General features: G+C 35.2%; 1 protein-coding gene and 1 pseudogene across 1 annotated transcript; both read left to right on the top strand.

The window, feature by feature from the left end:
* LOC147291522 (TMV resistance protein N-like) overlaps nucleotides 1-9,633 on the top strand; it is a 34,809-nt pseudogene extending 25,176 nt beyond the window's left edge.
* LOC147291521 (TMV resistance protein N-like) lies at nucleotides 1,727-24,053 on the top strand. Its single transcript, XM_086235961.1, has 6 exons — nucleotides 1,727-2,041; nucleotides 19,789-20,329; nucleotides 20,799-21,900; nucleotides 22,070-22,345; nucleotides 22,448-23,308; nucleotides 23,442-24,053. The coding sequence occupies exons 2-6, from the start codon at nucleotides 19,809-19,811 to the stop codon at nucleotides 24,051-24,053; spliced, it is 3,372 nt and encodes a 1,123-aa protein (XP_086092087.1). The 5' UTR covers nucleotides 1,727-2,041; nucleotides 19,789-19,808.
* The last annotated feature ends 1,423 nt before the right edge of the window (nucleotides 24,054-25,476 follow it).

Genomic DNA, 25,476 nt, shown 5'->3' with positions numbered 1-25,476 from the left:
ATATGAGTTCATTTGAAGCATTTTCACTTTTGAAGTAATGTCATTCTTTACAATCGATACATACATCTGAAGTAACATGAGGACCTGTAATTAGAGTAGTTTAGAAAAGTTCCACTTGGATCCTATTCTAGGAGCTACTACATTAATATAATTGTCTCCATTAAATTTGTTTTCCTTTTTGTTTCTTCCAGGTTCACATAATTTATTTATTTTTTAAAGATATCTCACCATCTAGTCCATCTTTTCAAACCCAATAATTGAGATAAAGCATTTTTTATGTCCTTAATTGAAAATGAATAACATAGCTTATGATATACTAAAAAGGTGAAACATCTTTTTAAAACTTATATGTCCAAAAATCCTATTGTTTTGGCAAATTGATGATTATGGAACTGCACTGCCGGGCGGTATCCACAAAGATATTCTTACTTTCTTTTTTAACACTTTGAAGATAACTGAATAACTAATAGCTAGGGGTGGGCACGGTGCGGTTCGGCTCAGTTCACCCCGAGAACCATGCACCGCACCAGAAGTGTTCTCTCGGTGCAGTTCGGTGCTGTGAATCGGATAAAATGGAGAAAAATCAAACCAAACGAAACCATTGCATGAACGGTTTGGTTCGGTGCAACATGCACGGTTTTAGGTCCAAAGGTTTGGCCCTAAGCCCAAATATTTTGTTGGTACTCATATTTGGTTTTTGAACTTTTTGGCCACACAATTGGGTTTTTGAACTATCATTCTACCAATTAAACAAATACAAATATAACTTTGAACTTTGCTTAACATGCTTAGTACATAAAATTTTAAGATAAATTCAATCTGCTTAAGTTATAAGTTATAACTATATATAAGATTATATATAACTACTATAGAGTAATGAGTATAGTATATATATAACTATATACTACTATAGTATATACTAGTATACTACTATAACTATATATTACTTATATAGTTATATATAACTACTGTTGTATGTATACAACTATATACTAAGTTACTAACTATATAGTTATATATAACTAACTATACTAAGTTACTAACTATATATAGGTACTAACTACATAGTTATATACGAAGTTTATATATAACTCTATTTACATAAAACATTATTATATAGACTATATACTATATAGAAATAGAATATACTAATTTTATTATATAAGATATAACTAAAATTATATACTAAAACATTATTATATATATAGAATATTAAACTCATAGGGTTATATAAAATATATTTTAGGTCTAAAATAAAAATGTATAAAATATGTACAAAAATGTATAAAATGTGCATAAAAATATATAATTATATTTTTTAAAAATTACACGGTGCGGTTTGGGCAAAGTGAGCATGAAACCAGAACCGGAACCGTCCATATACGGTTTGGTTCGGTTTTCTTTATGGTGTTGACTTTTTTGATCAACTCGGTGTATTTTTTGTTTTTATTCAATTGATTTGGTTCGGTTTTTCGGTGCGCCGGTTATTATGCCCACCCCTACTAATAGCTAATAGCACTATGCACTTAAAAGACATAAACATGGTTGCAGATCCCAACATACTGCAAATTAGGAAAATGTCGAAAATCAACACATTGAAATTTTAAATTTTCTTACACATTGAAATTAAAAAAAAAAAAAGAGTAGGAAACATGGCATGAAGGCATGAAGCTTATTCTTCAGTGCGTTTAAAAACTAGTGAAATGGTGGAAATACCAATAAGTCAGAAACAGAGTGTTACCCAAACGCAGATGCAGAGAGGTGAGATTGTATTGGCCATTGAGACCACAACGCAAAACCCGCAGAAGGGTCTCCTCCTCGTCTCCTTCTTCGGCTGCAAATACCCCGAACACTTCCCCCAATCCGACGTCGTTTCCTTCCATGACAATTTCCACTCCCTCTTCATGATTTCGTTTATGCAAGGCGGCTTTTCCATGGACTGATGCTTTAGATTTCGTTTATGCTGTGAATATTTGTGCCCAAGTTAAGGCCTTTCGCGATTACAGTCTGATTCGGCAGAAATCGGTGTAGCATGAGAGAGGTACTGTACTGCCCCCAAACTTTGAATCATTACTTGCATTATTATTTGCTAAGACTCTAAAATCCCTTTTGGGACTTAACTTGATTAATAACTGGAAAAAAAAAAAAAACCCCAACAGATATTGAATTGGAGGCATGCCCAATTTCTCAAATTCAGTTAAACTCAGAGTTCCATCTGACCAGACATTTCTTAATTTTAATTATTCAAGGTAGCAACCCTTTTTTGATTTTTTTGTTTTTAATGATTGCATGCTTCTTCCTAGCTAATCGGTGTCTGAATTTCGGTTTGAGTCATAACGTAGTACACTGATAATCTTGAGTTATTATAAGTGCACGTCACCCAATATGAACTTGTATAAGTGCTTAATCTTGGGCCTCTCCTCCTATTACCAATTGGGTTGGATGCTCCAATTTCCTTCATTAAACTTGATTTAGATGAAAAACCCAACAGATGTTGAATTACAGGCATGCCCAGCTTTCCAAATTTGTTAGTATTTACTTCTTTATTGCCCTATGTTTAATTCAGTTAAACTCAGAGTTCCATCTGAACAACCAGTTCTTATTGTTAATTATTCAAGCCACAGACCCTGTGTTTCTTGAATGCATGTTGTGATGAAAGTTGTACGACTACATAATTCATTCATTAGATCAATGGGCTCAAGCTTGTGGCAGGCAAGAGGAGGCACACTCATGTGATCAGATGCTGGTAAACTTGCGTTGCCTTGCTTTAGATCCGTTTTGTTTAGAGAGGAAATGCTTGAATACAGTGGAACAAAATCTTTTAAGCTTCAGATTTTACTTTGATCAGAAAGTTTCTGATATCTATTTTAGAAAGTGTGTTCCTCTAGAAAGCAGTGAAGTTCATTTTTCTTAGAGTGGGACTTTTAGGACTCCTTTGAGTGTCAAGGTTGATAAAAAGGAATGTAAATTTTTCTCCATTGAACCTTGCATGGAAAATCCCATTAATTGTCTGGGAGTTAAGAGGCGTCTTGTGGAGCCTGCTGTTTCTGATATTCCTTTTAAGTTGTGCAAGACCATACCTTTGTTCTCAATCAATGCATCCTACATTTATCTGCGGGTAAACAGAATTGGATGCAAGGCAGATTTATCTGATGCTTTCAGTACACATCCTGCTTTGTCTGATCCTTCCTTGAAGTTGTGTGAGGCCATGCCTTTCTTCTCATTCAATGGAATTGATGTTCATTTGGGAAGAAATAACTGGTAACTGGGCATTTCTATTTCATAACTTCTTTCCAAGGTCTTCTGAAAATTTAGAAATTCAAAATAGACTCTTGCAGTGGTCATCATATATACGTGATGATATCTTGATGGACTTGGTTCAGGGTATGTCCAACATGTTTCTGTTGAAATATTAATCTCATTACATTGGTGACATTGGAATGGTTCAAGAACTTAAAGAGAATGTTGATACCTTAACCGAAACTAGGATGTGCACATCACATGTCAAGTTGCAGGAATTTCAGGATAGTTTTAGTACCCTGAATGATAAAGGAACCTGCATATCTGATCTTTATGATACTACTGAGAAAATAAAATATGAGATTCAAAACGATGATATTGATGCACTTTGAGTTTGCTGCAACCTTCTGCTACTACTGAGTCACCTCTTGATGTGATTGAAACAGGTGCAGATTACTATGGACTTAAATGCTAGTTCATTAAGATGTGGTACTCCTGAGCATATCGAGATGCAGCCTAATGGTGCTGAGGGTGCTAAATCTTTTAAATCCAAGGGAAAAGCAACTTTGAATGTAGCATTTAAAGGCAGCTTTGAAGAGAATAAGCAACTTTTTCAGTCGACTTCTGGTTCATCATGTAAGTCACAAGTTGCTCTGCAGTCTGAAGCACTTGCAACGTCTCTTCTTTCGACAACTTTGCACATGAAGTTCCCCAAGGCATTTAGTCTTCCAGCCAAAGAAAAGTTGGTGAAGAAATTTAGTCTATTTGGCCCAGTAGAGTTGCTACAAACCAAAGTCTTCTTTATAAAGGGTCTGCCCAGGTGGCTTTCTTACACCCAACTGATGCAATGGCCGCTTACCAATATGCTAAGAGGAAGAAGGTTTTACTTGGTCAAGCAAATTTCAGGTTCTGGCTTGACCCATTTGAACCCAAGAGAAGAGGATCTAAGTGTAGACTTTAGGTGTGTTTGTTAATTAATTAAACTTGAGGCTGAGAGTGGAAGCAGCATTGAAGCTGAAAGGGGGAAGAAAAAATGGATTCAATCTCTGTAAAATTTCAGTGCTCACGCCACTGTTCCATTCATCCAATTCTGTTACATAAAGGGCAGCAACCATGTTGCTGAGGCATGCCAAGTGCGTGAGCCTATGAGCTCAGCACAACCATTCAATTGGTGTCCTATGAGACACAGCCACGTGTTCTATTACATAAACAAAGTAACTTGCTAATTAACCAACATAACTGCAATATTAATTAGCTAACTTAGTCTGTCAAATGCTTAATCACAGTCAACAAGAGGCAAAATTAAATCCTACCCAAGTTAATTAAAAAACATGGGCTTGCTGTCCCACCAGATCAAAGTATTGGGCTGTGTATTCATCTTCTTTTAGTCTGCTTATAAAACTTGGACGCGGACCAGATTGCCATCATGGTAGCCTATAATTGAGAGGTTTTAATGGCAAAGAGTGCTTGGTTTTGAAGGAAACAAGTTTTTGGAATTTTTAGGAGCAGCTAATTTTTAGGACGTGGGCTGTTTTGAAGGGATGCTTGAGGGCTAAAGGCTGGGGGAAATGATGAAAAGCCTGTTTTTTATTTTATAACAGAGGTTTAATCTGGGACTGTTAGGAATAAATTTAAGGTTGTTTAGGGACTGTGAACAACAAAATGTTTTTTTGTGACTGTAATATTACATACCGGTGTGATCAATTTATTTAAATTATAATACGTATATAATTTAAGGTGTATTTTTACATGTTATTGATTGTATGTGATAATTTAAATGGATTATCACATCACCAAATAATGAAACGGTGGCAATAACATTTCTCATAATACAAACAAAATTTAGCTATTGAAGCTATGGAAATAGATAGCAGGTTTTATTTTTTGCTAGGAATGCTAATCCCATGTAAAGGAATGCTAATCACAGTCACCTTCTAAAAAGGTGAATCTACTTAAAGCTTTTTATTTTCCTCTTTCACCCTTTTATTTTTAGTCTCTTCCGTGGCTCATACGTAAGTAGAATCAACCAAAAAAATTGTTAATTGGTAAACACCAGCAGTTCAAATGCTGATTTTCCATAAACGGATTATAAAGTTTGGGGATTTCTGTTAGCTCAGAGAAATCTCTCTAAAGTTTGGCACAAGAGATGTCGTTATGTTTATCTTTTATTTTTGTTGAAAATTCAGGGATTTGAAGAAGTTGGGTTTCAGGGATTTTTAATTTTATTTTTTGTGTGAAGGAATTTCTAATTTATTCGATATTCATGTGTGCTAAATAATTTCAAAGAAATCCCTTCAACCAAGCTTTTGAGTTTGGGCTGATGTTGTTGTATAGTGAAGGTTGAAGAGGAAGCAGCAGTGGAAGCTGTTGTAGATGGATGACTGGATGAGGAAGTTCACGCCAAATTTGATAGGAGTTCACAGAGTGGTCAAAAGAAACTAATGCATTAGTCAAGAAGTTTGCTCCACGCAAAACAAGATAAAAGGTAATATTTTCAAAGTTTGATAAAAGGAATTACATTAATTAACTAAAAAGAATCAATGAATCAAAAAATCACATTAGTTCACGCCAAATTTGATTGGAGTTCACAGAGTGGTCAAAATAAACTAATGCATTAGTCAAGAAGTTTGCTCCACGCAAAATAAGATAAAAGGTAATATTTTCAAAGTTTGATAAAAGGAATTACATTAATTAACTAAAAAGAATCAATGAATCAAAAATTTAGTAAAAGTGGGAAGAGAAGAGACAGTAGTCGGTAACATTCAGATTACAAAATCTCTTTTTGTCAAAATGAAAACGCTCCAACATATAAATTATAAAGTTAGACAAAGAAATATACATCATGAAAGAAAGCGCGTAGAAAGAAAAAGGCATCATCACTGTGGATCAAAGACTTGATGAAGTTGCACCGAAAGTTCCCCACCTTTAACTTATTCTCATTCATATTTACGAGTGAATAAGTATACAAAGCACGAGCCCGGATACCACCCAACTCTTTGAGGCTGTTTTACTATCGGCAGGTGTGTGATAAACAAACAATATGGACGCACAAATTTGTTAATCTATTAAAATTCTCTCTATTTTCATGTGTAACAAATATAGCAAAATGTTGATTTAGTAAATATATCATGTGTTTTTTAACTTGTAGGTATGAATCTAAATTTATCAACAACATCGTTGAGGAGATCTCAATGAAAGTACTAAACCGCACCTATTTGGATATTCCCAAATACCCAGTTGGAATACAGTCTTGTGTACAAGATGTGAATGTTCTTTTAGGTGTGGGGGGAAATGGTTGTTGCATGGTTGGGATATGGGGGACACCTGGAATAGGCAAGACAACAATTGCTAAAACAATTTATAATTCAATTGCCCATCAGTTTGAAGGCAGTTGTTTTTTAGCAAATGTTAGAGAAAATTCAATGCCACATGGAGGCTTAACCCAACTACAAGAGAATCTTCTTTATGAAATTCTAGGAGGCATAAACTTGAAAGTGGTCCCCATGGATAAAGGTATTAGTGTTATAAGGCAACGACTAAGCCATAAAAAGGTTCTCTTAATTCTTGATGACGTGAATCAATTAGACCAGCTAAATTATTTAGCAGGAGCTATTGATTGGTTTGGAGAGGGCAGCAGAGTTATCATAACAACAAGAGATTCGAGATTGCTAACTTGTCATGAAATTAAGTTAGTATACAAGGTCAAGAAATTAGATGACCAACAAGCTCTTGAGCTTTTTAGTATGATTGCCTTCGAAAGAAACAAACCCCCATATGATTATTTGGAGCTTGCAAAATGTGCAATAGCCTATGCTCAGCATCTTCCATTAGCTTTGACACTTTTGGGTTCTCATCTACGCAATGAAAGCATAGATCGTTGGCAAGCAACATTGGATCATTACGAAGAAGGTCCTTATCAAGATATTCAAAAGATACTCAGAATAAGTTATGATGCATTGACATATCGTGTGCAACAAGTTTTCCTTGACATTGCATGTTTCTTCAAGGGTGAAGATGAGAACTATGTGATACAAGTACTGAGAAGTCACAACCTCAAGTTCCCTAAGGAGTGCATTCAAACACTCGTACAAAATGCCCTCATAACAATTGAACAAAATAGGATTTTGATGCATGACTTACTAGAACAAATGGGTAAGGATATTGTTTACGAAGAATCTCCCACGGAGCCTGGGGAACGTAGTAGGTTGTGGTTTCATGGCGATGTGGAGCATGTTCTAATGGAAAATACAGTAAGTAAAATATTTGTTCTTATATTCAATTCGACATGAAAATCCTTATGTAACATGCATATAATTTGCTTATCAAAATCATGAAGAGAATTAAAAGCTTAGAGCAGTATTTACATTTTCATTTGACAAAGGACTTGGTTTGTTAATACCACTTCTTTTTCATACTAGGGATCAAAGAACGTTAAAGGCATTATGGTGAAGTTGCCCAAACCAGATGAGATACACTTGAATGCAAAAAGCTTCATAGGGATGAAAAATCTTGAATATTTTATAAAACGTAATGCATGCCTTTCTGGAGACGTTGATTATCTCCCCAACAAGTTGAGGTTGATTGATTGGGATGGATATCATTTACAATATTTGCCATCCAATTTTCATCCAAATGAACTTGTTGTGTTCAAAATGCATTGCAGCCAAATCACACAACTCGGGGTGGGATTTAAGGTACTTTAAATTATTTCCAACCGTTATCATTTTAAAGAGTTTTTTTTTTCTTTAATATTTTTTTCCTTTTGTTTATTGTCTCCCAGAATTTGAAAATGCTAACATCTCTAAATCTTAGAGCATGTTCATTCTTAACTAAAATCCCTGACTTGTCCGGAATCCCAAACATTGAGTACTTGGATCTAAGGGGTTGTACAAGTTTGGTTGAGGTTGATGATTCTATTGGATTCCTAGATAAACTTATTAGATTGAATTTGGCGGGATGCTCTAACCTTACGGTAATTCCAACAAGAATTAGCTTGAAATCGCTGAGAAGCTTTATTCTTACAGACTGTATAAGGCTTGAGACTTTGCAAGAAATGGACAAGATGGAATTCCTAGAGCATTTGGAACTTGACTGCTGCGGTATAAGAGATTTGCCTTCATCAATTGCATATCTCACTGGGCTTAAAAGATTAAGCGCAAGAGACTGTGAGAACCTTACAAATATATCATTGAGCAGATTTGGAAATAATGAAGTGAACTTGGAAGGTTCATCGAGTGGCAAATCACTATCGCTTCCAACAAACTCAACCATTTCACGCCCCAATGCTTGGTAGCTCATTGGAGCCACATTGTTGGTTCCAAAGCTAAGATATTTCACACAATATAGCAATTTATCAGAAATTGATTACATTATGCGTCTTCAAGGTTTGTCCACATTGACATCACTTGATCTAACAGGAAACAATTTTGTTAGTCTTCCTGTAGACATTAGCAAATTTGTCAATTTGGACAGCCTTTTCTTGAATGATTGCAATAGGCTTCAAGAAATTCCACAGCTTCCACCAAAAGCAAGACATGTTATGGTAGCTAATTGCAAGGCATTGGAAAGTTTCCAAAACTGTCAAGCCTATTTGAATGTAATGAATCACAGGGGATTGAGTGGATCTCCTTGGCTAATTGCAATAGAGTATGTGCGAATTATGGTTGTGACGTGGCAAAGATGGAAAAACTTTTAATGAATCAGGTTTTCTGTCTCTGTCTCTCGATCTCTTTCTCTATCTCTATCTCTCTCTATATGTATACATTATATATGATGGTTAATTATGATGATGATTGTTGTAGCTATATATTGCAGGTATCTTCTCCATTTGAAATTAAACTTCCTGGCAATGAAGTTCCAAACTGGTTCAGTTGTCGTAAGAATCTCAATTTTATACATCTTTTATCAAAGGGCTTTAAGGAGGTTAATATTTGTGAACTTTCTATTGAAATTCCTCAAGATTTAGAGTGGCAGAAGTCAGGATTGGCTGTGTGTGTTGCTTATGAAATATTCAGGCAAAGTAATATTAATGATAACGTGGTTTTTGATTTTGGAGTCAAAATACGCATAAATGGAAAAGGAACAAGTACAGTCTGGGCGTGGCCTTGTCAAATAGATCCAGAGTCAACTCATGTGTGGCTCAAGTATATTCCACTATACAATAAACCCGATGAGGAAGGTGGAGTGTTATATATGTGTCAAGTTGCATTTTACGTTAGTTCTTACTCACGGTCTGTGTTGGTCAAAAGCTGCGGGGTCCACCTAGTATGCAACCAAGTTCAAGTTGGTGACGTCCTTGATGGTATCCATCAAGAGCAATATCGTCTTTCCTTGTCTCGAAAAGGGAAGCATATTGAAGATCAACAACCATCCACTGATCTCACAATGATATGATTCAGGGTGTTGCATATTAGTTTTGTTTTCTTTTTATATTGGGGATGGCATGTGCAATTACTGTATTTGTAGTGTTGTAGAGAATCTATATATTATCAATTGGTTCCTCATCAGTACAGCAATACTCACTCCCATTGTCTTCATTGGTATACGTTGGTGTTTCATCAAATGTGGGCACTGATGGTAATGTTTTAAATACTTAAATAACACGGCATTTTGTTGTGATCATATATCTACTTTTATGCTTAAATGTTATCAATATTTTGCTATATATGCATCTCTATATATGTTCTGCAATTCTTATATTCAAATAGTATGTTCAGTGTATGAAGTTCTTTCGTTTAGATTTTTGGGAAAATTTATTAAAGGAAAAATTCGAACAAAAAGACTTCACATTACCACCCATTCGTAGTTGAAGATGCGACATTCAAAGTGTTTCAATTAAGGACTTCATTTTCACTTATGGTTCAATCAAGGACTTTCCGTCTACAATGTTATAACATGTGTTAAATATTGATAACTATATGATACAATATGGTTGCCCTATTACTGAATTGAGTTATAGTTATTGTTTGATTGTTCATTGCTGCTGCTCCCAAAAATATACCTTATAACGTTTGCTCTAATGTATTTGATGTATTGAATGTTGGCTGTCATCCTTATTTATTTTGTCCTCATAACCAGACCCACGTATATGCATGGTAGCCTCACACCACATTTTCTTGTTTCTCTCAATCCCACCCAATCGTCCAACAGTAGTTGATGAAATTACTGTAATACCCAAAGTCTATCTCTGGAAAATTAGTATCTTCAGTTCTTGCGTGATGCTGGCCTTTTGCTTTTTGGATAAGAATTGACTGCAACTGATGCTTTATTATAGTTTGGAAATTAATGTGATCATACTGGTGTATGCACAATGATCTCACTACTCAATATTCATTTATATGATTCCAAGAAAGGTTTATAGATATTTTCGAAGTAGATATATATATATATATATATATATATATATATATGAGTCCGTTAATTACAAGATACTGACAACCTTTAACCAAAAGCACCCAGACAAAAATAATTACTCAAAGCTCATTTTCTACTTACTTAAACTGAAATGTGAACCAAAACTGCTTAAGAAAACTGAAACTACATAATAAAATTGAAAGGCTTTTTTACTCAAATACCACCTGAACTATAGAGGGTGTGCTCAAATACCACCCAAACTTTTTTTCTTGCCAATTTACCACCTGAACTTTCACATATTGGCCAATCTACCACCTACCGTCACTTTAGTTAAATTTTCTGTTTATTTTAAGGGTATTTTCGTCATTTATATAAAAAAAGCATTTTAAATATTAAAAAAAAAATCTAATTAAACCCCCTAAAAAAAGGGTATTTCCATTTTCTATTTTTTAGTTTTTAAGTTTTTTTATAATTATATTTTAAAAAAAGTTTTTAAAATAATAATATTTTTTTATTGTTTTCATGGACAAAATGGGAAGTTTGGAAAATTTTTTGATGATTTAACAGAAAAATGGATGTTAGGTGGCAAATTAGCACATATTGATAATTTCAGGTGGTAAATTGGCAAGAAAAAAAGTTTGGGTGGTATTTAAGCACACCCCCTGTAGTTCAGGTGGTATTTGGGTAAAAAAGCCAAATTGAAACTGCATCAAAATAATAACCAAATCTCAGTCAATTTAAAATCAAAATAATCCAAAACTATTTTGGCAAATGAACCTCAGCTTCTTGGAGAATGAACCTCACCATCTATTGGATCTGCTTGGAGCTAGACATCGGCGTTGTTCATTTTCGCTGATCTAGGAATCGAATCAGAGAAGATCCAATGAACCACACGATCTGCTGGATCTGCTTGGAGATAGACATCGACGTCGTTCATTTTTGTTGAACTCGGAATTGAATCGGATAAGATAGATGACTCTCTGTGACTCTGTTGGGTGATGACTCTCTGTGACTCTGTTGGGTGGACGATCGGAGGCCAATCTTGAGCTTAGGACAACAAGAGGAAGAACATGGAAGGGGTATGGTGCCTCGTCGACACCACTGGAAATGATAGATCACCATCGAGCTCGACTCTACCTAGGTTCTCTGCGTCACTATTGTCGTGTTCTCTGCGCAATCAGAGGCTGGGAAGGGAGAAGGAAGAGAGAGGAAGGGGATGTCACCCACACCACCGACTATTCTTGCCGGACGGCAAGAGTCCGATCTTCAGAGACATCGCGGGGAGAAAGAGAGAGAGAGAGAGAGAGAGAGAGAGAGAGAGAGAGAGAGAGAAGAAAGAGAAATACCAAAATTAAATAAGAAATAAATGGCAATTGACAAAATTTCAAAAACAAGTCAGCTGGCACCCACTCCTACAATGTAACCTGACAATTACCTTATTATTACATCTAATTAATTGGTGCACTAGAGATTAAATAAGATGCATAACATGCATCTTATAGTAATTAATTCTATATATAAATTAAATGAATTTAAGCATCTATCCCAAAACCAATTAACTGGCTATGGGAGGAGTAGTCAAAACCCTTATAACCCACTAGGCAAGGTTAATTTTTTCAATGTAGGACAACATTCCACATTCTCATACGCCTCTGCACGTATGGCGTTACTTTAAGCCAAACATGTGGATAACTCATATTGGGTGACATGAAGCATATGTGGCCACTTAGCATAACACATGTGAGTGAACCTGCTCTGATACCATAAAGAAATCTAAGTATTCATCCTAAAACCACTTAGCAATAGGTGTAGTCCAAGACCCTTATAAGCCACTATGCAAAATTATACTTTTTCCAATATGAGACAATATTCCACATTCTTACACGCCCCGCATGTATGGCTTCACTTTAAGCCAAATACGTGGAAAATACTCCACATAAATGTAGGACTAGGACTTAGACTCTCAAAAACCTTATTATAACACATCACCTTAATATCAAATGTTAATAATTATAAACCCCCTAGTTAGAGATAAAATCTCTCATAACCTCCACCCAAAATCTAACTCTCTTATAACCCCCAATCTTACACTTAATATTTTCCTAAACCCCCTAGTCAACTAATACCCAGTCAACTTTGACTCCCCATATTTTAATTTTCCAGTTTTACCCCTTTTGTTTTATTTTCATTTTCAGCCAACTAATACTCTCTCTCTCTCTCTCTCTCTCTCTCTCTCTCTCTCTCTCTCTCTCTCTCTCTCTCTCGGTCTCTCCTATCTGTTGCCTCTCTCCCCTCTGCGTCTCTCTCTCTCCCCGCTGCTGTCGCCGGCGCGTGCGCCGCCGTCTGGCGACGGTTGCCGGCGAGACCGGTCCCATCACACTCGCCTCTCCTTCCTCTTCCTCCCTATGCCCTCCACGTGCCGTGAAACTAAACGTCGACGCCAGATCGGGTCTAAGCAGATCGTCATCTCCGGCGGTGACTTCGCGATTCCGGCGACGTTGCAGCTGCTCTCCACTTCCAGAAGCTTTCTCTCGACGTGGTGAGTGTGATGGTGGTCTCCGATTCTCCAACTGACCACCGTGGACGGCGAATCGACTCCGAGAAGGTCCGAGACTTACCGCCGCCATTGCCGGCGATTCCGACGGCGGATTGAAGTGGTTCCGGTCCCATTCTTCTCCCCTCGACATTCTCTCTCTACTGGTATACAAATTTGTGTTCAATTGCCTCGAATTTCAAAAGCCCTAATTTGAAAACCCCAACCTCCGCTGCTGCCACTCTCGGAATTCGGCGGCTCCGACCACCCATGGTTAAGATTTTGGTATGAAAATGCTCATCTCTCTGAGTTCTTTATGTTTGTTAAATCAATTCTTTGATTTAGATAATGAGATTGAAATTCTTGTGAATCTGATTTATAAGTATATTTGTGAACTGATTTGTAAGTATGTTTGTAAACTATTTGTGAAATGTTGTGAAATCTGATTGTGAAATTGATTCACAAACATTTTTGAAATGTACAGTTTGCAAAATTGATTTTGTGAATCAATTTGTGAAATTCTTGAAATTAAACAGTTTCAGTTCGTGAAACTGTTTCACAAACTGAAATTGTTTAATCAATAAATTAAGTAAATTTGTATATACTTATAAATCAATTTGTGAAATTCAGTTTCACCCCAAATTCAGTTCTAGCTTAATTATGTTAATCGGATAGAAATGTGGGTTTTTTAATTGATTTATAAGTATATACAAATTTACTTAATTTATTGATTAAACAGTTTCAGTTCGTGAAATAGTTTCAGTTCTTGAAACAGTTTCAGTTCTTGAAACAGTTTCAGTTCTTGAAACATGACTTTTAAATGAACTTTGAATGAAATTATGGTTCTGAAATATGATGAATCAAATTTGCAGGTAGAAACAGATCGAGGCAGTGGCGACTGTCGTGTACTCGTCGCGCGTGAGGTGATCGGACGACGTTGTATTGTTGGCTACTCCTCTCATCTCAATGACTTGTTGTATTGTTAATTTTTTTTTTTATAAGGTTGCTGTGTTCTTTTTAGTGAAACGGAATTCAGTAAAGGTGTAACTGTTTTAGTGAAGTGTAATTGTTTTAGTAAAGGTGTAATTGTTTTTTAATTAAGGTGTAATTGCATTTTAGTCGAGGTGTAATTGTTTTATCACTTAATTCAGTTTCAGTAAGTGAATTCATAACTGAATTCTTTAATTTAGTGTAACTGAATTTCTGAAATTCAGTTTCAGTGTAATTGAATTCTTGAAATTCAGTTTCAGTGTAACTGAATTTTTGAAATTCAGTTTCAGTGTAACTGAATTTTTGAAATTCAGTTTTAGTATAATGAAATTCAGTTTCAGTGTTTGATTTTAGTTTTAGTGAAATATTGAGTTTTAGCAAAAACTTCAATTAAAAAAAAAAAAAAAACAGTTTCACCAAAATACAGTTACAGTGACGTCAGCATGCGTCAGCGCGCGTCAGCATGCGTCAGAAGGGTAATTTAGGATTATAAGTTTTAGGGGGTTTTGAAAGAGTTTATAGATGGGTGGGGGTTTAGATAAATTTTTTTGGTGAGTAGGGTGTTTAAAATTAGGCACTATAATATCAATATGTAGTTGATGGGGTAGCCCAATTGGAATGGCCATATAATTTGCCCCTCTGCACCAAAATTCGATTTCCCTTTCCCCTTCCCTGGACTTTAATATCAGCTTTAATAATCTCTTGGATATCCAAGAAAGACTGTAGATATCCAAGCATGACTCTTTGACTCAAGAGAGACAAAGTCAACTCATGTGTGGCTGAAGTATATTCCACTATACAATAAACACAAGCATAATCCCGCTGAGGTCGATGGAGTGTTATATATGTGTCAAGTTGCATTTTACCTTAATTTAAGGAGCTCACGGTCTGTGTTGGTTAAAAGCTGCGGGGTCCACCTAATATGCAACCAAGTTCAAGTTGGTGCACCTCTTTGGCTTTCCTGTTAAATATTGTGTCTTAATTTTCATTTTGCTATTTGTATTAAACATACCAGCAATTGAATTTAGTAATTATTAGGGTACTAAATTACTAACTAAATTTGAATGCATGAAGTCTAGTTGTTTCTTTGCTGATCACTAGTTGTAAATTAGAAAGGTTATATGTTGGGATAAAAGAGCTGATGCAATATGTTATTTGAGGAAGGAAAGAGTCATGCATGAGGAGGGAACTCCAACATATATTATATTCATCTTTAGTGTGATTCTGTTTATGAATCTTGGACTGTGATTTTGTTTATGCAAATCATATGTTTTATCTTGCATATATTGGGATATAGTTATTTGATTACACAAAGGGTGATATATGTAGTTATTTGAACATTGGGGATATATTTGATTACTTAGTATTTATCTTTATTTTCAACCCTGTTTTAGTATATAAAAGTATTGTTTTGCTAAAAATTATTGAAAAATTTTAGTATAAGATTTAAAATCAAATTAATCTAATGGAGTAATACTATGATATACGATCAGAAATGTTTTCTTACTAGAATGTAAGTTTGAACCAATGATTATATTAACTCTTAACTGAAGGTTTAGCAAGCCACTCGTGATTGACTTAATGGATTATTAATTAGTCTGGCCACCTAATAATTACTTAGTTTCTGATTATTTCATTTTGACTATTTGGTCCAGTGGATGACATCCAATCTTCCTTTTTTGGAATATGTCTTTGAGTTCAAAACTCATAAACGCCAGTTAAATAATCCAAAAAACAAAAGTTGCGGAGTATACATGTAGGGGAAGGTTTAGTTTATAGGACTTCAATCAAGCATAAATTTCAAGGTTTTATTACTTTTTTTTGTTAGTCTTATTCAACCCCTCTAGGACAATCAGATGTAAAAAGGTAGCTTTATCTTTTGTTTGCCTAGAAAAATTCTCTGTCCTTATATATATATATAAATAATTTTTTTAACAAATATGGCAAAATATTGATATGCTTTTAATTGGTAGGTATGAATCTATATTTATTACCGACATCGTTGAGGAGATCTCAAACAAAGTACTAAACCACACATATTTGAATGTTCCCAAGTACCTCGTTGGTATACAGTCTTGTGTACAAGATGTGGATCAGCTTTTAGGTGTTAGAGGAAATGGTTGTTGCATGGTCGTTGCTAAAACTCTTTATAGATCAATTTCCCCTAAGTTTGAAGGGAGTTGTTTTTTAGCAAATGTTAGAGAAAATTCAATGCCACATGGAGGCTTAATCCAACTACAAGAGACTCTTCTTTGTGAGATTCTAGGAGGCATAAACCTGAATTTGGTCACTGTCAATAAAGGAATCAGTGTTATAAGGCAACGATTGAGCCATAAAAAGGTGTTCTCTTAATTCTTGATGACGAGAACCAATTGGACCAGTTGAACAACTTAGCCGGAGCTGCTGATCACTTGTGTAGATTACAATGGTTCTATTCATCTTAAACTGTGATGCTGTTTATGCATCTTGAACTTTGTATTCATCTTTAAATGTGATTCTGTTTATGCAAACCATATGGCTTTATCCCAAGAGGACAAAGATGGTCTCTAACTTCAATGTTCTAATTTATCAATATTTAATTTTGCTATGCATCTCTGTATAGAATTATCAATATTTAATTTATCAATATTTAATTTATCAATATGTATCTGTTATTTTGTTTTTCCTTTTTGGGATATGCTTTGGTCATGGATTATCTTGATGCTATTGTTTATTCTATGAATGTGAGTCTGTTGTTTCTGTTGTTTATTCTATGCAATCCCATGCTTCTATTGTGCATGTTAATGCTTAACTCACTCACATCTCTTTCTCTGCTCAGAGTCAGAATTATCACATGCTCGATCCATAGATCATTCACTTCTATGAGTTCTATCAATGGACCCTTTACTCCAATGACTTACATAATTAAATATTTACTGTTTTACTTTTACCTTCCCTTTGTCTGAGATAAAAAGAATCCTTATTAATTGCCCATGCATTTTCTCATTTCAGTCCCATTGTAATCACACACTTCGCACATGTGAGCTAGCTGTATACAGGCTGTCACATTTTTCTCTAAAGCGAGTTGTCCATATTGTTATTGGCACCTGGTTTTTGGCAAACCAGGTACTGGCCAGTACTGGTTTTTCTCTCTCTTTTACCAACCGTAATAATAGTCATGAGGTGCTGGTAAATTGAAGACCACTCGATGTGGAACAATGGCCCCATCATGAAAGAAAGCACGTCAGAAAGAAAAAGACATCGATCACTCGTAGTGGAATATCGGCCCCATCATGAAGTTCCTCACCTTTAACTTTTTCTCATTCACATTTATGAGTGAATAAACATACAAAGCACGAGCCTGGCCTTATTAATAAAGAAAACTCTTCCACGTAAAATTAAATAAAGTACATACAGACAACAAATTCAGATTACAAAATCTGTGAATATGGGATACAGACAACAAAGTCACTCTTACCAAACAAATTCATGTGCTGGTCATAAGGAAAACGCTCCACCATATATAAAAGAAATATAAAAGCACGTCAGAAAGAAAAAGACATATCACTGTGGATCGAAGACTTGATGAAGTGTTGCACCGAAAGTTCCTCACCTTTAACTTCTTCTCATTCACATTTATGAGTGAATAAACATACAAAGCAAGAGCCTGGTCTGATATATACCATCTCTTTGAGGCTATCTGCAGGTCTGTGATATAAACAAACAAAATGGCTCTTATCACCAAACAAGGACTCTCCAACTCTTCCTCTTCTTCTTCTTCTTTCACTCACTCATGGACTCGCGATGTCTTTTTGAGTTTTAGAGGTGAGGATACACGCACAAATTTTATAGATCATTTATACAACGTGTTAATCCGCAAGGGAATTACTACCTTCATTGATAATGAGCTTACAAGAGGGGAAGAAATATCAACCGCTCTTCTCCAAGCAATTGAAGAATCGAGGATTTCTATAGTCATATTCTCTAAAAACTATGCATCATCGAGGTGGTGCTTGGATGAACTCGTTCACATCCTTCAATGCAAAGAATCCAAGCAACAAATGGTTAGGCCAGTTTTTTACAAGGTGGATCCCTCCCATGTACGAAATCAAACCAAAACAAGCAGTTTTGGTGACGCATTTGCTGCTCATGAATGCAAATACAAAGACAACATTGTGCTGATATTGATTCTCTGGTTGTGCATTGTGCTATTTTGATGTGCTTCATTGGCTATTTATTATAAATATGTTTGTACTATCTTAAAACCTAGCTAGGGTCCCCTGAGGGAAAACTATGATTGGTTATGATCTTTGTAGATCACTATGGCTATGTAAATTAACACACTGTTGTCTTTTGGGTTTGTTTGTAAATTATCAAATATCTATTTTCGGGTTGGTTACCTTTGTAAATCTTGAACATCTTTGTTTGTATGTTCCTCGAGGTTATTCTTGAACTTATCTGTAATCTTGTTAGGTTGGTTTCAATGTAAACACTTTATTTAGATTTTGTATTTCCGCTGGCAATCTATTTTTGATCCAACCAATTTTCTTTATTATCAATAAGGCTTACTTATTTTCAAAATATTTAGGAGTATAATTCTGGGGGTTTGATTATTATATTTTCGAGTATTCTCAAGGTAGGTGCCGCTGTGATGAACCCGGGTTTTGGGGCGTCACAATACTAGTCAATCTTCATGTGTTGATTGCTGAGACGTTGCATACCACACAATGGCAAGATACTCTGCCTCTGCAATAGGTCTGGAGGCAAGGTTGCTTCTTGACACAATTTTAACATAAAGATATACAGTGAGCGAACGGAACTACCAACCCAATCTGCATTCATTATTTTGTTTTCAATAATAGAGCCTTTTAGATCCCAATTCAAAAACTTCATAAGATAGCAAAGAAATACATAAGATAGCACAAGATACATGATTATTCAATTATAACTGCTAATTATAACTGCTGAAAATGGCAACAAAACAAGTAAGAAAGTACGGTGTGACATTTACTAAACAAATTAGAATATTAATGTGTGATTTAACTTCTCAATGTTATCTGCTATATGATACTGAGGTTATACCAGACAGAAGGATAAAAGAGTAGTACTTATCTCGGTGGTATAAGCTTCTGTGCTTCTTTTTCACAGTTTGTCATGCTAGTCAATAATTCTGAAAAACAGAGAAAAGAAAAGTGGTAAACATGCATATACTTGCTAAAGTGGGAGACTTAAATATATTGTGCCCTGGAAGAATTTCATGCTCATATATTGTCTGAACACTCATGCCCAAAATTTTTAATCATGGAATAGATTTAGTCTCTAGTTGTTAAAGTCAAAAGCGGCTGCCAAGTCCATGCAAAAAGTCTGAATTACTAGTGACCTTCCCATTTCTTAGCGATCTCATTCAGATTACAAAATTTATGAATATAGGATACGGACAACAAATTCACTCCTACGGTCCTACCAACCATAATAGTGAGTAGCAGGTGGTGGTCAAAAAGTAAACGCTCCCCCATATAAGTTAACAAAAGAAATATACAATGAAAGCGTGTCAAAAAGAAAAAGACATCACTAAAAATATATGGAGATCCAAGACTTGAAGAAGTTGCACCAAAAGTTCCTCTTTGACTTTATTGCTCTTATGAGTGTATAAAGCACGAGCCCTGATACCATCTCTTTGAGGCTATCTGCAGGTCTGTGACAAACAAACAAAATGGCTCTTATCACCAATCAAGGACTCTCCAACTCTTCCACCTCTTCTTCTTCATTCACTCACTCATGGACGCAGGATGTCTTTTTGAGTTTTAGAGGTGAGGATACACGCAAAAATTTCATAGATCATTTGTACAATGCTTTGATCCGCAAGGGAATTTCCACCTTCATTGATAACGAGCTTACAAGAGGGGAGAAAATATCAACCGCGCTTCTCCAAGCAATTGAAGAGTCGAGGATTTCTATTGTCGTATTCTCGGAACACTATGCATCATCGAGGTCGTGCTTGGATGAACTTGTTCACATCCTTCAATGCAAAGAATCCAAGCAACAAATGGTTAGGCCAGTTTTTTACAAGGTGGATCCCTCCCATGTACGAAATCAAACCAAAACAAGCAGTTTTGGTGACGCATTTGCTGCTCATGAATGCAAATACAAAGACAACATGGAGAAGGTGCTCAAATGGAAAGCAGCTCTTACAGAAGCAGCAAATTTGTCTGGATGGTGTTTCAAGGAGGGGGAGTACGTATATTTCTAACCATTATAGTGCATGATCTTATCTTTCTTTCCAAGCCTTTCTTTTTCTTTACATAAAAACAATGGTTTGCTAAACAATGGTAGACTGAGCACACGTAATAACCATTTAATTTTTAATTATTATATTTTGAAAAGTTTAACTTAACCAAGTTGTAGATCATATATGTAGGGGAAGTATTAATTAGTTTATCGGACTTCAAATCAAGCATAAATTTTTAGGTTTATTTACTTATTTGTTTTTGCCTAATCCTATTCATCCCGCTCTAGAACAATCAAACATAACAAGGTAGCTTTATTTTTATTTTTATTTTTTCGCTGCCTTTTGAGACTTTTGATTCTTTAAGAAGGTAGCTTTATATTTTGTTAATCTAGTAAAATTCTCTCTATTTTCATGTGTAACAAATATAGCAAAATGTTGATTTAGTAAATATATTCTGTTTTTTTTAACTTGTAGGTATGAATCTAAATTTATCAACAACATCGTTGAGGAGATCTCAATGAAAGTACTAAACCGCACCTATTTGGATGTTCCCAAATACCCAGTTGGAATACAGTCTTGTGTACAAGATGTGAATGTTCTTTTAGGTGTGGGGGGAAATGGTTGTTGCATGGTAGGGATATGGGGGACACCTGGAATAGGCAAGACAACAATTGCTAAAACAATTTATAATTCAATTGCCCATCAGTTTGAAGGCAGTTGTTTTTTAGCAAATGTTAGAGAAAATTCAATGCCACATGGAGGCTTAACCCAACTACAAGAGACTCTTCTTTATGAGATTCTAGGAGGCATAAACTTGAAAGTGGTCACCGTTGATAAAGGTATTAGTGTTATAAGGCAACGACTAAGTCATAAAAAGGTTCTCTTAATTCTTGATGACGTGAATCAATTAGACCAGCTAAAATATTTAGCAGGAGCTATTGATTGGTTTGGAGAGGGCAGCAGAGTTATCATAACGACAAGAGATTCAAGATTGCTAACTCGTCATGAAATTAAGTTAGTATACAAGGTCAAGAAATTAGATGACCAACAAGCTCTTGAGCTTTTTAGTATGATTGCCTTCAAAAGAAACAAACCCCCATATGATTATTTGGAGCTTGCAAAATGTGCAATAGCCTATGCTCAGCATCTTCCATTAGCCTTGACACTTTTGGGTTCTCATCTACGCAATGAAAGCATAGATCATTGGCAAGCAACATTGGATCATTACGAAGAAGGTCCTTATCAAGATATTCAAAAGATACTCAGAATAAGTTATGATGCGTTGACATATCGTGTGCAACAAGTTTTCCTTGACATTGCATGTTTCTTCAAGGGTGAAGATGAGAACTATGTGATACAAGTACTAAGAAGTCACAACCTCCAGTTCCCTAAGGAGTGCATTCAAACACTCGTACAAAATGCCCTCATAACAATTGAACAAAATAGGATTTTGATGCATGACTTGCTAGAACAAATGGGTAAGGATATTGTTTACGAAGAATCTCCCACAGAGCCAGGGGAACGTAGCAGGTTGTGGTTTCATGGCGATGTGGAGCATGTTCTAACGGAAAATACAGTAAGTAGAATATTTGTTCTTATATTCTATTCGGCATGAAAATCCTTATGTAACATGCATATAATTTGCTTATCAAAATCATGAAAGAGAATTAATAGCTTAGAGCAGTATTTACATTTTCATTTGACGAAGGACTTGGTTTGTTAATACCACTTCTTTTCCATACTAGGGATCAAAGAAAGTTAAAGGCATCATGTTGAAGTTGCCCAAACCAGATGAGATACACTTGAATGCAAAAAGCTTCATAGGGATGAAAAATCTTGAATTTTTTATCAACCGTAATGCATGTCTTTCTGGGGACATTGATTATCTCCCCAACAAGTTGAGGTTGATTGATTGGGTGGGATATCATTTACAATATTTGCCATCCAATTTTCATCCAAAGGAACTACTTGTGTTCAAAATGCCTCGCAGTCGAATCATACAATTCGGAGTGGGATTTAAGGTATTTTAAATTATTTCCAACTGTTATCAATTTAAAGAGTTTTTTTTTTTTTTTAAGTTTTTTCTTTAATAATTTTTTCCCTTTTGTTTATTTGTCTCACAGAATTTGACAATGCTAACATCTCTAAATCTTAGAGAATGTTCATTCTTAACTAAAATCCCTGACTTGTCCGGAATCCCAAACATCGAGTACTTGGATCTATGGGGTTGTACAAGTTTGGTTGAGGTTGATGATTCTGTTGGATTCCTAGATAAACTTATTAGATTGGATTTGGCGGGATGCTCTAACCTTACGGTATTTCCAACAAGAATTAGCTTGAAATCGCTGAGATGGTTTTTACTTACATATTGTATAAGGCTTAAGACTTTGCCAGAAATGGACAAGATGGAATCCCTAACGTATTTGGTACTTGACTGCTGCGGTATAAGAGAATTGCCTTCATCAATTGCATATCTCACTGGGCTTAAAAGTTTAAGCGCAAGAGATTGTGAGAACCTTACAAATATATCATTGAGTAGATTTGGAAATAATAAAGTGAGCTTGGAAGGTTCATCGAGTGGCAAATCACTATCGCTTCCAACAAACTCAAGCATTTCACGTCCCAATAAGTATTCATCAAATACTTATTTCATTATGCGTCTTGAACGTTGGTCCACATTGAACATTGATCTAACAGGAAACAATTTTGTTAGTCTTCCTATAGACATTAGCAAATTTGTCAATTTGAAAAGCCTTTACTTGAATGATTGCAAGAGGCTTCAAGAAATTCCACAGCTTCCACCAAAAGTAAGACATGTTCTGGTAGCTAATTGCAAGGCATTGGAAAAGTTTCCAAAACTTTCAAGCCTATTTGGATGTAATGAATCACAGGGGCTTCAGCTGATCGTTTTGACTAATTGCAACAGAGTATGTGCAAATCATGGCTGTGACGTGGCAAAGATGGAAAAGCTTTTATTGAATCAGGTCCTCTGTCTCTATCTCTCTGTCTCTGTCTCTCTGTCTCTGTCTCTCTGTCTCTTTCTCTATCTCTCTCTATATGTATACATTGTATATGATGGTTAATTATGAAGATGATTGTTGTAGCTATATATTGCAGGTATCTTCTCCATTTGAAATTGTACTTCCTGGCAATGAAGTTCCAAACTGGTTCAGTTGTCGTAAGAATCTCAATTTTATACCTGAAATTCTTTTACCAGAGGACTTTTATAAGGAGGTTAATATTTGTGAACTTTCTATTGAAATTCCTCGAGATTTAGAGTGGCAGAAGTCAGGATTGGCTGTGTGTGTTGCTTATGAAATATTCAGGCAAAGTAATATTAATCATGATGGGGTTTTTTATTTTGGAATCAAAATTCGCAGCAATGGAAAAGAAACAGGTACAGTGTGGACGTTGCCTTATCCAATAGAGACAAAGTCAACTCATGTGTGGCTCAACTATATTCCACTATACGAGCATAATCCGGATGAGGTTGATGGAGTATTATATATGTGTCAAGTTGCATTTTCCCTTAATTTGAGGAGTTCACGGTCTGTGTTGGTTAAAAGCTGCGGGGTCCACCTAATATGCAACCAAGTTCAAGTTGGTGACGTCCTTGATGGTCATCATCAAGAGCAATGTCGTCTTTCCTTGTCTCTGGAACAAACCAATCCTCAAAAAGGGAAGCATATTGAAGATCAACAGCCATCCACTGATCTCACAATGATATGATTCAGGGTGTTACATATTAGTTTAGTTTTCTTTTTATATTAGGCATGTGCAATTACTGTATTTGTAGTGTTGTGGAGAATCTATATATTATCAATTGGTTCCTCATCAGTACGGCAATACTCACTCCCATTGTCTTCATTGGTATACGTTGGTGTTTCATCAAATGTGGGCGCTGATGGTAATATTTAAAAACTTGAATAATACCACATTTTGTGGTGATCATATGTGTACTTTAATGCTTAAATGTTATCAATATTTTGCTATGCATCTCTGTATATGTTCTGCAATTCTTATATGAGGTTCTTAGATAAAAGCCCATTTTGGCAATGAAATATTGGATTTAACCCAAAGATTTTTGTCTTTGGATTTTAATCCATTTTTTATTTTTGTATGTCCATTTTGCCCCTTGCTGTAAATAATGGAAATAACTTAGAAATCCTTAATTTTAGGCATTTATTACTCATAATTTTACCCCTTGCTATAACATGTTAAACACCCAATATTTATATAACTTACCTACTATATAGAGGAAAAATTGAAACAAACCTTTACTTTGGGTAACAAAAAAAAAGAGAATAAATAAGAAAAATATAAAACACAAATAAGAATAAAAAAATACCTAACTTAGAGGTTGAGGTTGAAAAGAAGAAACCTCTAATTGTGAGCACTGCATAAGAGGATTTTTATGGAGATAAGTAAAAGGGATGATGCAGGAGCTACAATTGCGGAGCTACAATTGCACGTTGGTTTAAAAAGACAATGGCTGACTTAGCCTTTGGGCTAAAACAAGGACTGGGGCATCTCCTTTTCACCTTTTGGGCTGTTCAAACTAAAAGGAAATGGACCTTATGTTTGGATCTAAAATAACTATTTACACAAAGTGAAAATAACACAAGTAAAAACAACTACAAAATTAGATTTTCTCTTCTATCATGCTACATCAAGTTTTAGTTAAAATAATAATAATAATAAAAATGTCAACATGCTTAAAATCAACCAAACAATTTAACACATCAAAACTATATCAACATCAAATCAGTATTAATATTAAATTTTCAAAAATTTATAGTCTTCACATTTTTCATTGCTGAACAACATGAGAACCTTTTGTATTATTTGGTGCACATATGAAAACTTCATTTAACTGGGAGAAGAATCTAGATCACCAAAAATCTTCAATCTCCATATATAGCCAAAATATATCATACAGGAAAAAAATCTGGAAAAACTGAATACACTAGCAAGTTGCTTAATTGCCACCGAATACTTTCACTAAACTGTTATAATGCTAAAAATATTTTCCAAAAAGGATTGTTCATTCACATAACATACAAGATAAATGCCCAGGTTAGTCTTCCCTTTGAATAATGACAATATTTCTCCCTAATAAGGTATAACCTTGGTACGTATATGATTGGACAAC

The sequence above is a fragment of the Dryas octopetala genome, chromosome 3 (genome assembly GCF_963921425.1).
Source record: "Dryas octopetala chromosome 3, drDryOcto1.1, whole genome shotgun sequence".
Lineage (NCBI taxonomy): Eukaryota > Viridiplantae > Streptophyta > Magnoliopsida > Rosales > Rosaceae > Dryas > Dryas octopetala.
The sequence above is the reverse complement of the archived record's forward strand: the minus strand, read 5'-3'. Positions and strand labels throughout refer to the sequence as shown.

Bases quoted from the DNA above. Each gene is read 5' to 3' on its own strand.
- LOC147291521 (XM_086235961.1), top strand. From the start codon at position 19,809: ATGGCTCTTATCACCAATCAAGGACTCTCCAACTCTTCCACCTCTTCT. The intron at 20,330-20,798 runs GTACGTATATTT...TTTAACTTGTAG, and splicing joins TGGTGTTTCAAGGAGGGGGA to GTATGAATCTAAATTTATCA. The intron at 23,309-23,441 runs GTCCTCTGTCTC...TATATATTGCAG, and splicing joins AAAAGCTTTTATTGAATCAG to GTATCTTCTCCATTTGAAAT.